General features: G+C 40.2%; 1 protein-coding gene across 4 annotated transcripts in view; it reads left to right on the plus strand.

The window, feature by feature from the left end:
- Positions 1-37: 37 nt before the first annotated feature.
- PCMT1 (protein-L-isoaspartate (D-aspartate) O-methyltransferase) overlaps positions 38-12,747 on the plus strand; it is a 41,813-nt gene continuing 29,103 nt past the window's right edge. For all 4 annotated transcript variants that reach the window (XR_005720815.1, XM_040238671.1, XM_040238669.1 and 1 more), the window contains exon 1: positions 38-565. Coding sequence is in view for 3 of the 4 variants with exons in the window: in XM_040238671.1 (XP_040094605.1) it covers positions 337-565 (229 nt within the window). In the remaining variant the exon portion in view is untranslated. The remainder of the gene's footprint in view (positions 566-12,747) is intronic.

The following is a 12,747-nucleotide window of genomic DNA, read 5'->3' on the forward strand; positions in this document are numbered from 1 at the left end:
GAGCCACCAGCAGGCTCGGAACCAGACCCACCCTGCCATCCCGCCACCGCTCTCGGTGACCAGAGCCGCAGCGAGGCACGCGGCCGACCGCGCTGGGGCCCACCCCGCCTGACCGCAGGGCAAACCCAAGCAAGGAGGCGCTGCGCAGCCCGAGGTCTCAGAAAGGCCACGCAGTGGCGGCGGTGGCGCTGACTCAGCGAGGCCAAGCCGCCAGTCTCGGGCAGCCGCAGCAGCCCCTCGCTCGGGCTGCGGGGCGCGAAGCCACCCCCGCCTCCGGCCCCACCCGGCCGCGCCCGAGGCCGCGCGGCGTCACAGAGCGCATGCGTGCCGCGGGGGATGCCGGGAGCGCGCAGTGGCGGCAGCAGCGACGACGGCAGTAACAGCGGCGGCTCCAGCGGGGACGAGAACGGGGCGGTGACCGTGTGGGAGGTGGTCTCACTCTTGGGGAAGCTACTGGGCACCGTCGCCGCGCTGAAGGTGGTTCTGTACCTGCTCCGGGTGTGCTTAGCGATGGCCTGGAAATCCGGCGGCGCCAGCCACTCGGAGCTAATCCACAACCTCCGCAGTAAGTGCCACCCCCGCCGGGTGTGGGGCAACTGGGGAAGGCCAGGCCTGGTCCGGGTCCCCTGGGGCCGTCCGGGACGTTCTGTCCACTCCCCGTGCGTGCTGGAGGGCTTCGGCGCACGGTTGCACCCGCGGTCCCGAGCAGCGAGCGCTGGCGATTGCCTCCCCCGGGACCTGTCACTCATCGGCGATGTGGACTAGAATCAGAGAAGGAGCTCGGGGCCGCTGCTCGTGGGGCGGGGGCAGGCATCTCCTCGCAGGCCTGGGGGACGGGGCTGGGGGCTGGGGGCGCACAGGTAGTGGGGCTGTCACTCGAGTCCGTCGCCTCCCAGTTCAGGTCCAGCGGGCGAGGGGCGCGCCCTGGGGTGGAGCGGGGGGAGTGGGATATTGGCTAGATCTCCGAGAGACTGGAGCTGGGAGGACTCCGCCCTCGACCCCCGCGTCCTCCCACCTACTCTTCCCGTCTTTTATCAATCTAGCTGCAAGCTTTCTCGCCTATTCTGCCTCCCCCCCACCCCCCGCCCTCCGTTTTTTCCCCTGGCGGGAGATGCCACCGTCTGATACTGGCGAGGGGAGGGAGAGGAAGATGAGAGTTGCTGTCACTGCGGATGCTGGGAGAAATTTCTGGGACGGCTGTCCAGTGGAAAGCGTCGTAGGGAGCTGAGGGAGAAAGCAGGAAGGATGCTCTCCTTGAGAGACTCTGTTTCAGGAGCCTTCAGAGGTCCTGGAGATCCAGCGAAAGATTGTGTTCTGCGGCCCGTTTTCACTTTTGTCAGGGCCATCGTATGCTTTAAAAGCTGTATATGGAAGTTTTCTTTACACCGTTCTCTTTAGTTATTGTATTCCTTCCTCTGATGATAATTTTAGGGTGGGATGAGTGCTGTGTCACTTTCTTTTTTTAAATTGAATTATAGTGTCGCCGTCTGGTCGGGAGACCGGAACCGCAGTCTATAGTACTCTCTCTCTGGTCAGAATTTATAGCACTCTTCTTTGCCACTGACTTTGCAAATAATCGCAACCCTGCCACGTGGTATTTTTAATTGTTATAGGTTGTTTAGCTTTTCCCGTGTCATGTTTCCGAATTCGATTTGTAACCTCCTTGAGGGCTGGAACTTTTTTTTTGGTGTCTTTGAATCCCCTCATCTTAATAATCATTACTTTTTTGAAAAATTAATGCCAGTTAAGTATATATTATATGCTTAGATCTAGGCTAGGAATACTAAGATTAGTGAGAGAATAAGTAACATTGGCTGGCACATGGTTAGTACTTAATGTTAGTCTTTTTTTTTTTTTTTAAACACAATGTTCCAAAGTTGGAGATTGTGTCCTTCAGTTCAGTTCAGTCGCTCAGTCGTGTTCGACTCTTTGTGACCCCATGAATCGCAGCACGCCAGGCCTCCCTGTCCATCACCAACTCCTTAGTGTTTAGTAAAGAATGTTTGAGGAGGATAGGGCACCCCACTCCAGTATTCTTGCCCTCCAGAGAATCCCATGGACAGAGGAGCCTGATAAGCTACAGTCCATGGGGGTTGCAGAGTCTGGACATGACTGAAGCAACTTAGCTATATATATATATGTTCAAAGAATGTTTAGGTTTAAAAGCCCTGTCTAACATTGCCAGTATTCACTTTATGGAAGGATACTTGATTGGAAATGGAAATTTGTGTGCAGTGTCAGTGTTAAGAGTGATTTAGGTTCTCATAGACCAGAAGCTCAATATGTTGTAAATATTTTAATAAAACTTCTTAAAATTATCTACTGCCTACACACCTGAAACATTCCGTACTTGAATTGTGATTAAGTAATTTTCCACCAGAAGGTTATCTCAGTAAACACTTGGCTGTGGCAGAAATTTGTAATCAATCAGGCTCTTGAAGACGCTCCTTTTTAGGCCAAATTTGTAGTAAGCCAAAACTAGATCTTTTTCCAGTGGTTTTGTAATCATTTTAATGTATTGCATTAAATGTATTCTTAGCTGAAATTTCTAAGGATGTTTTCCTATCAGAAAATTAAATGAGAAATATTTAACATACATAGATGCTGATACTTAGTTTTATACTAGTTCTATGATTAGTAAGAGGAAATAGCGTAGACATTGTTTAGCCTTTTGCATAAACTTTTGCAACTTTAGTTTCAACTTCTTCCTGAATTAATTTGAGCCAATAGATTTCATATTTATTTAATAGTTCACTAATAACACTAGTATTTGCTCACATAAAAATTTCAGTTGGCACACACTGAAAATTTCTCACTCTTTCCTGGTAATTGCACCACTGTGTATTCTTCCTCACTTAAAGGCTTCTAACTGAATCTGTAGAAAAAGATTAAAATGTGATAATGCTGATACTGAAGTGAATATGGATCTGCAAATTGGAAGAGGAAGCAAATTACAGTTTTCTTTTTTTTAATCAAATAAGGTTCATGATTGGTTTCATTTAAATATTTTATATTAATTTTATTGAAAATGCCTACTGAGGTGTTTCTTCTACAAGACGTGATAGAAGTATGATTTCACAGTTGATATTTATAGATTATTTTAGATTGTAATGATTCATAATATCTCATCGCTTATGTTTGTATTGATAACTGCTCTTAAGTTACTGCCAACAGTGGTCTAAAACTTGAGCATGCCTCAAAATCTGCTGGATCACTAGGAGAGCTCGTTAAAACAGATTAAGACTGATTGTTGGGGCTCAAGAATTCACACTTCCAACAAGTTACTAAGTAATATACTGCTGCTGGTCTGGGGACCACACTTTGAGAACCACTGACATAGAGAACTGAAAATTACAAGACTAAACCCTGCCAATGTTTCAGTTGAATCATTTTTATACTTTGAAATAAAATTTTAGGAAAAAAATCTGTAGCAGACCTGCCCAACAGAGCTGCCTGGCGTGTCAGTATCTGTGCTGCTCAGTACGGTAGCCACTAGCTACATGGGGCATTGAGCATTTGAAATGTGGTGAGTACAACTGAAGGACTGGATTTTGTGTTATTTAAATTAACTTTGATACCACATGTTGGACATCACAGGTCTTTAGAAATGGAAAATAGATATTTTGTGGCTATAGACTGATAACGTGCTCATGAAATGTTAATTCAAAACAACTGAGAGCCTGTTTAATCCAGGGAATGTGACAATTAGTGTTTACATTAGGGTTTATTTTCTACTTTTATTGGGATAATTTTATGCCATTGTGAAAGGAAAAGAAAGGGGGCAGGAGTGGATGAGCTTGAGAGAGGTTGTCTGCTAGAGCAGGGATGTCCAAACCAGAGTGTTTGTGAAAGATTAACTCTGACTAGACTTCAAATTCTGTATTGGTCACTGAAAACGATGCTAATAATAGTTCTTTTATGTATTTTATTGTTGTTGTTGTTAAAAAAATTCAGTCCACTACCCTAACACACCAGTGATTTCTAACTATATTTCCTTTGCAACCTTGAGTATGCCATTTGCATGTATAATGTATGTATAATCTGTGGAAACAGTCAGCTGACATTTGACTGTCTTCTATGTGCCAGATACTGGGGATACAGCAATGAGAAGCAAACATCTATTCTCTCTTGAAGCTTACTTCTTGTGGGAGCAGACAAATAAAATATATGTCACATGATAAGTGGCAAAGTAGGGAAAGAGTATAGGCAGTATGGGGTGGTAGGTTTGCAGTTGTAGGAGAGAAGGCCTCACTAAGGTGTCATTTGAGTAAAGATTTGATGAAGAAGAAGAAATTCAAGCCATGCAGATAGAGCTGGGGAACAGGCATACTAGACAGAGAAAATAGAATATGCTAGATTTGGACTTGGGGTGTAGGAGAAAGTCTGGAGTCAAGGATATGACACAAGGTTTTAGACTTGGGCAATGGGAACGATTTACCATTTTCTGAGTTGGAAATAATAAGTGAGTGAGCCGCAGGGATTTGGGGATGGGGTGTGCTAGGAAGTGTGGGAGAACAGGAGTTTATCTGGTGAAATGTTTGGTTTGAGTTGCTTAATAAAACAAAGTGAAGACCCTTAATAGGCATTTAAATTTTTAAAAATTTTTAGTTTTTGTATCCTTCTTTATTTCTACAAATAAATTGAAATCATCTTCTTATTCTGTTTGGAGTGTCAGTTCTTATCCACTAACAGCATAACTGGTGGAAAAGAGAATATTAGTTTTATCATGTGCATTCATGGGCTAAGTGTAACAGATAATAAAATTCTAAGTGATTTTTTTTAGAAATTTGGGCCTCACTTAGAATCTAAAAAATACTTCCTCGTTTTAACTTATGTCAGTCTTATGGTTACACCCTGGTGAGTAAACTATACAGTGTATTGACTAAAATTTAATAGAAAAACTTTTGAGGAAGAATTTTAATATCAGTGTGTCTACTTAAATTTAACTAAAATTAAAAATTCAGCTCCTCAGTCATACCAGCCACGTTTCAAGAGCTCAGTAGCCATATGAGGTTAGCGGCTAGACTGAGCAGTGCAGATGTAGAACATTTCTATCATCATGAGAAGTTCTTTGGAGCAGCACTAGATCTAGATAGATTATATTACATTCTATTCAGTGTGCTCTTAGTTCTGTTGTGCTGCTCCGCATATTTTTATTAGTATTGCACTTAGTTAAGACCAACACGCTTTAAGCGTAGCAGTGAAATACTGGAGATTTTCAGACGAGTGGTCAAGATGACAAGTGCACCGCATCTTATATGATGGTTTGATGAAATGGTGGTGGTTTGGTTTAGCAATGAGAAAGCTAAAGAGAGCAGTGTTTATTTTAAAATTAGTTTTTATTGGAGTAGCTTTACAATGTTGTGTTAATTTGCTGCTGGGCAACAAAGTGAATAGTTGTACATATATTCGATTTCCTTCCCATTTAGGACACCATAGAGCATTGATTAAAGTTCCTTGTGCTATACAGTCGATTCTTGTTAGTTATCTGTTTTATATGTAGTAGTGTGTATATGTCAATCCCAATCTCATCCCCTGCTCCCTAGGAGTGTTTACATATTTGAAAGAAATCATGTAGTGAAAGGTCAAACCAGGACAGATGGGAGGCAAATTTTGACTCGTTATAAGGAGGTATTCACAAAGCAATCCTAATAAAGATTTGGCTTTGAAAAACTGTTTTCTGTCACTGGATATGTTGAAACAAAGAATGATCGACCATTTCATTGTAATCAATATTGTGGAAGAGATTTGTCCTTGGCTTTCACTATATAGTAGACCTCTGAGGACCCTTCCAAATCCAAGATTCCATAATTTTAACCACTTCATGGTTTGCATGAAATCACATATGGGGAGTGTATGTGTGTGTGTGTGTGTGTGTGTTATAGGAGAGAGCCAGAGAAGTTAACATTTGGTTACCTATATTTTAGAGTTTTGCATGACGTTTTACTTTGTCAGAAATGTAAGGAGCCCAAGGAACAAGCTCTTTTGAGAAGTAGTGTCAGAACAGATAACTGTGAACCCATTAAGAGTGATAATGATTTAGAGAAAGATGTATTTTTAATAATCTCTGATATTTAGATGATATGCTTTATCATAACTTGGTATCACTTAAATTTTTGCTTTGATTATGGTTTATTATGTAATTTAAAATTAGTCCTTTCAGACTTTCTGTATGGAGAATATCTCAGGTTCTACTTACCTCCTTTAAACGCCTAATCGTTCTAGATAGGAAGTAAAAGGAAACCATTTTGTTGATTTCTTTCTGTTCTCCCTGGCATTTTGTTAGTGGGGAAGAAATAGAGAGTAGTTGATTAACAAATGCTCAAGTCATAAAACTAATACAATCATCTAATAGTTCTTTCTTTGAGATTTAACTCTGTAACAAGGTACAGAAGCTTAGTTTCTGTGTGACTTGAAATCCATCCGTAGCCTGTTTTCTTATCTGTGTTTTCAGTGCGTCATACCAGCACAGGAACTTTTTTTTTCCATCTCTGCCAGGATTGCTTCCAATTTTTTTTTTCTCCCAGATCAGAAATCTTGTAATAGTTATTGATTCTTTCACATTGTCCCGAGATTAACTCAGTATTTATTACAAATGCCTTTCACGGTCAACCCTTTCACTGTATTTTCATTGATCGTACCCTAGCCTAGGCTCTTAGTTCTTACTTGGAGTGATATGCCTCCAAGTATCTGATTGGTCATCACATTTTGAATTTCTGTCCCCTCAGGTTCATGCTACGCCTTGCACTGATTGTCCTAGTATACTGCTCTCTGTTTTGTCACTGTTCTGCCAAGATTTCTGTTGCTTACTGTACCAATTGGAAATGCTTCTTGCTTAGCGTTCAGGCCTTTTAGGGGTCTTCTACAACCTGTTCCCATGCTCCCACTCCAATCCTGTTGTTCAGACTGATCTCATTTTACACATACAAAGTTTGTCTCCTGTAACAATCAAAGTATAAACAAGCAATTCAGAGTTAATATGATAGTTCTATGGTCTTGGAGACCTGGGCTCCTTTTTTCTCGTTGTGACTGCTAAAGTCTTTCCCTTGTGTAAAAGTTGAAGTTAATTTACCCCCATTATTTCCATATTCCAGCTGGTGGGAAGAAAAGTGGGAAAAGGAGAAAACCCACATTCCTTTTAAGGGCATACATAATTTCTTCCTGTATTCTTATTGGCAAGAACTTAATCGTAAGGCTATATTTAACTAGAGAGAGGCTAGATAATGCCCCCAATTCTACCACCTTGAAAGAAACAGAGACCCTGCCACATCTTACATCTTGCTCACTGGAGCCTCTAGTGAACACTTTTAATTGCATTTTGGGGTCTTCTGGTGATTGTCTTCATGTCTCTAAATAATATGCTTGAACTGCTATTTCTTTATCCGCTTTAGACATCATCTACTGATTTCCTGTCAAGATGGATGAGTATTTACACCCTTTTAACTTACTCCCTTCCCCACATACAGTTATATTGTAATTTCTGCTTCCTCTTTTGTGGTTACCTTTTAACTTTGAGTAATATACTTTAACCTCAATTTTTTGTTCTATAATTTATAAACTGACACTACACTTTAACCCTTCCACTTTGTGAAAAAGGGTGCTTATTTTTCAACTTACTGGTGGCTATTTTACATTGTCAAAGTTGGTAACATTTCATTTGGTTCTGAGCGGTAAGTCATCTGTACTCTGTTAATTTTTAAGTGTTGAAAATTAATAACCATCATCACAAACATTAATGACTGGGTCAATGCTTCTCTGAGCTACGTAGAAGCTATGAGTTTATTCTCTGCCCTTTGTTTCTAATATCACAGACCCCTCTACTGTTGACGAGGAGCAGTCAGATGTTTTTCCTGTGTTTTGCTATCTGGCTAGTGGGATCTTAGTTCCCTGACCAGAGACTGAAGTGACGAAAGTGCTGAGTCCTGACCACTGAACTTCCAGGGAATTTATGTTTTTCCTTCTTTTACACTTTTACCAGTTTCTTGAAATCATGCCACAGTTTACAGTTCTTATATAAATTGTCACTCTTGTATAGGGTTTTTGTCTTTTTCCTGGAATTTATTTCCCTTTTCACCCTTCCCTATTCCTCAAGTTGAAAAGAGAAACAAATGCCTTCTTAACATGGATCTAATTTTTTCAAGTTTTTTTTTGTTTGTTTATAGCTTGGATTCTGTTGCATTCTCCTTTCTGGATTCTGCTAACTTCTTATTTGGATCAACAGTAACCATTGTTATAATTATTTAATTAGGGCCCTTGATCCTTAGGGTACAGGAGCGCGAGTGGTTCTAAAGCTGTTCACTAATTTAGAAAACCTAATAGTAATTGCATGTTTACTTATAATTAGGCTGTACAAATGAAGTAAAACATTACTTTGCTGTTTGCTAGAAATATTGCAGGGCACTGGCAGTTGTGTATGTCAGATTGTCAAAAATGGGAAAATGATTTAATAGTTTTGTAACCGTAGCTTGCTTTAGGCATCTTTCAAAATAGGGAATCCTGGGAAAAATCAAATAATAACCTTACAGTGGAAATTTTGGAAATCACCTAATTATAGTCTAAGAAGTCTTTATCCTGAGCCTTATGCGTTCAGCTTCTTAATAAATGACTGGTGACATACTTTTAAAACCTGTTAGTTTTTTGGTGTGTGTGTGAATTCTATATCCCTCTATAGATTAAGAAACCTACCAAAGAAATCAGGTAGGTTTGATAGATGTAAGTTATCTAGCTTAAGGGAAGTAATCTCTTTAATATACTTGATTTTTAGAATGTGCTGGCAGCAATGTGTTTGATTTTATATATCACAAATGTTCATTTAGAGAAGAATGTGTGAATATAATGGTAATTGGAAGTATTGAGTGAGGCTGCTTAACCTGAGAAAGATAAAAACGTGAAATGATCATGATTTGTTTAAATGTGTAAAAAGTGTTGGTTGGATAGAAAATTCATTATATTCTGGGTGACTTTAGAGAGTAGCACTAAGGGTTTATGTAAGTGAGTTATAAAGAGGGAGATTTCCTCTTAATATAGGGAAGTATTCTGATAATTGGGCTTCCCTTGTGGCTCAGCTGGTAAAGAATCTGCCTGCAATGCTGGAGACCTGGGTTCGATCCCTGGGTTGGGAAGATCCCCTGGAGTAGGGAAAGGCTACCCACTCCAGTATTCTGGCCTGGAGAATTCCATGGACTGTATAGTCTATGGGGGTGCAGAGTTGGGCATGACTGAGCAACTTTCACAGTTCACACAATTCTGATAATTAATGTAGTCTAAATGTGAAATGGCTGTTTCACATTGTGCAGCTCTTCAAGTAGAGATCATGGTACCAATGTATGAAAAAGTTAGACTTGATGACCCGTCTGACCTTGAGAGTCTATGAATTCGTGTAAGCCACTAAGCTATTTGAATCTGGTAGTAGCAGTACAGTGAGGTGGTCAGCAGGAATCTGACATCTCAGCTTCAGTGGCCCTACCCCTCATTTGCTCTGTGCTGGAACAACTTGGTCTTTCAGTGCTCAGTCTTATTATCTGTAAGATGGAGTAATAATGGTGCTTACCTTAGAGGATTGTTAGAGATAACTTAAGATTACTTCATAAGCTAGCAATCTTAAGTTCATATCTCAAAAGAGACAGAGTGTGTAATGTGCTTAGCGTTTTTTCTGGCATGTGGTAAATATTCAGTAAATGATACCTCTCTTATTACTACTCTGCTTTTAAAACTTTTTAAAAAATGCTTTAACTGTTTTAGTAGCCTTTAGGTAGCTACTACTTTAGGTACCTACTACTTTAGGTAGCTCGCCTGAGCTTATTTATGTAGAAACAGTACTTTCTATTTGGGTTAATGAATCCAAGTTCGTAATATTTTTAGTTGGAAAATGATTTGTATCTTTACCAGCCTATGACTATTTAAATGTTTCTCTAGTTGGTATGCTTTATTTGCTAATTTTAAAAACATTATTTTGTTTCTTGGAAAGTGTGTATTTATACATTTTATAGTGTACTCAAACCACCTTTTCTTATACTTAGTACTTCTTATATTAGTATTTCTTTCTAATACTGTCTGGTCAGTCAGTATTAAGTGGTATCCTTTGATTCCTCAAAACAGTCAATGATCTAATTCTGCTTTTCCCTTTTTTCCTTTTCCCATTGTTTTTAGTTGCATCGTTTCTACTTTGTCAGAACATATAACATTTAAGTATTATTATTCCACCAGTGTCATTTTTAAACATTTCTTGCTGCACTGGGTCTTTGTTGCTTTGTGAGGGCTTTTCCTAGTTGCAGTGAGTGGGCACTGCTATTCGTTGCATGCATGGGTTCCTCATTGCAGCGGCTTCTCTTTGTTTTTTTTTTAAACAGCTTTTGGTCTTTTTAAAAAAATTTTATTTATTTATTTATTTATTTTTGGCTGTGCTGCGTCTTCGTTGCTGCGCAGGCTTTTCTCTAGTTGCGGTGGGCAGGGGCTACTCTCTAGTTGCAGTACGTAGGCTTCTCATTGCGGTGGCTTCCTTTGTGGAGTATGGGCTCTACAGCGTGCAGGCTTCAGTCGCTGCGGCACGTGGACTCAGGAGTTGCAGTTCCTGGGCTCTAGAGCCACGGGCTCAGCAGTTGTGGCCCATGAGCTTAGTCGCTCTGTGGCATGTGGACTCTTCCTGGAACAGGGATCACACCCATGTCCCCTGCATTGGCAGGTGGACTCCCATCCCCCGTGCCACCAGGGAGGTCCTCCACTAGTGTCTTTACCCTTTTAGTCTTTTTTTTTTTTTTTTAAGCTAAAACCAGATTTTATTCAATAACAATTGCAATAGGGGAAAAGAGCCATCAGTATAAAACTGGTCCCGGTTATAGCTGTGAGCGAGTGGGGATTTACAGTCTAGGAGCAGGGTGGGGATCAGTGGGTGGAAAATTACATCAGGAGTAATGGGTGTTCTGGCTAAACCAATTTAACAGGATCCTTCTGGAGGCAGGCCAGTCCACTCAGTTTTAACCTTTGCTCTACAATTGGAAATATGTCCTTTTCTGAGGTATCCTTGGTAATTGCTTCATTAGATGAAGCACATCTTCCAGAAGATTTCTTAGGAAGGACATGTGTGTTTAGCATTCCCTGAGTTCTTGCACATTTAAGACGTTTTTCCTATAACCTTGATAATTTAAAGAACAGTTTTGGCTGTAATTTTAAAAAGTCAGCTTTATTGAGATACAATTTATGGAAAAATTCACCAATTTTAAGACCACGATTTGAAAATTTTGACAAATAACCGTTGTATAACCACCACCCTAATGATATAAAACAGGAGTGAGCAAACTACAGCCCACAGGCCAAATCTGGCCTGCTGCCTGTTTTTAGAAATAAAGTTTTATTTGAGTACAACCACACCCATTTGTTTATGTCTGCTGTATAGCTGTTCTTGCACTTTATTGCAGAGTCACGTAGTTGTGGCAGAGACTATATGACCTTCAAAGCCTAAAATATTTACTGTTTTGATCTTAACAGAAGTTTGCTGCTCTCTGATACAGACCATTTCTTTCACCTACAAAATTTTCTCATGACCTTTTGCAATTAATCTCCTCCTTTCACCCACCAACCCCTAGCAACTCCGGATCAGTTCAGCCTCTATGGTTTTGACTTTTCTGGAATTGAGTATATTAATAGATGGAATCACATAGGGTAAAATCTCCTTGCCTGACTTCTTTCACTGAGGTTAGTGCTCTTGAGATTTGTTCATGTTGTTGGGTACATTTACAGTTTCCTCCTTTTTAGTTATGAACTTGCACTTCCTTCCTTGAATTTCTTGAAAATGCTGCTGCTTCATTCTTGCTTCGCTTTGAATGTTGCTCCTAAAAAAGCTAATGGTTGCCTTTTTTTTTAAAACTCTTACTAGTTAATTAGATTTTTTTTTTTGCCTTGAGAGTTGAAATTTTTTTTTCTTGTTTTAAAGTCTGATGGTATTTTCTTTCCCCCCCCCCCCTGCTTTTTTTTTAAGCTGTGCCATGTGGCTTGTGGGATCTTAGTTCCCAGACCAGGGTTTGAACCCAGATGCACTGCAGTGAAAACACTTTTGAGTCCTAACCACTTGGCTGCCGGGGAATTCCCTGATAATTGTATTAGTAGATGTCTTGGATGTTGATATTTCTGGTAATATTTGCTTTCTGTTAAGTTTTCTTAGAATATAGTATTGGTATATTTAATCAGCTGAAGTATTTTGTTTGCATGTTGTCTTCTTTCTGCAGTAGCCTTGACTGGAGTTAGTTTTTCTTTTTCCTATTTTTAGGCATTTTATGCACACAGTTCAAGAGCACTTGCAGTTTCGTTAATGGATAATGATATTGGTATCAGTGGTGAGAAGGGGGAGGAGTCGGTGTATCTTGCTGCTCTTCTGTTTCTGTAGGATCCTTCACTTTCTTCCTTCTTTCCCTTCATTGCCGTATCACGGGATGTCAGCCTTTCCCTGCCTATATATGGTTCTCTCTCAGAAGCAGTGCTTCTTAATGGTTGCTGCTTCTGGCCCCACTATATTTTTAAAATAATTCTCTAATTTAGATGATATTGGTGATTTTTAGTATATTTACAGGTATGTGCAACCATTACCATGGTCAATTTAATATTTTCATCACCTCAAAAAGATACCCTGTTTTGCCCTCCTATTCTCCTAACCATAAGCAACCATTAGTCTACTTTCTTTCTCTATAGATTTGCCTGTTCTGGACATTTCATTAAATAGAATCATACACTATGCCATCTTTGTGCCTGAGTTCT

Source organism: Oryx dammah, unplaced genomic scaffold, assembly GCF_014754425.2.
Source record: "Oryx dammah isolate SB20612 unplaced genomic scaffold, SCBI_Odam_1.1 HiC_scaffold_4, whole genome shotgun sequence".
In the NCBI taxonomy this organism is placed as follows: Eukaryota; Metazoa; Chordata; class Mammalia; order Artiodactyla; family Bovidae; genus Oryx; species Oryx dammah.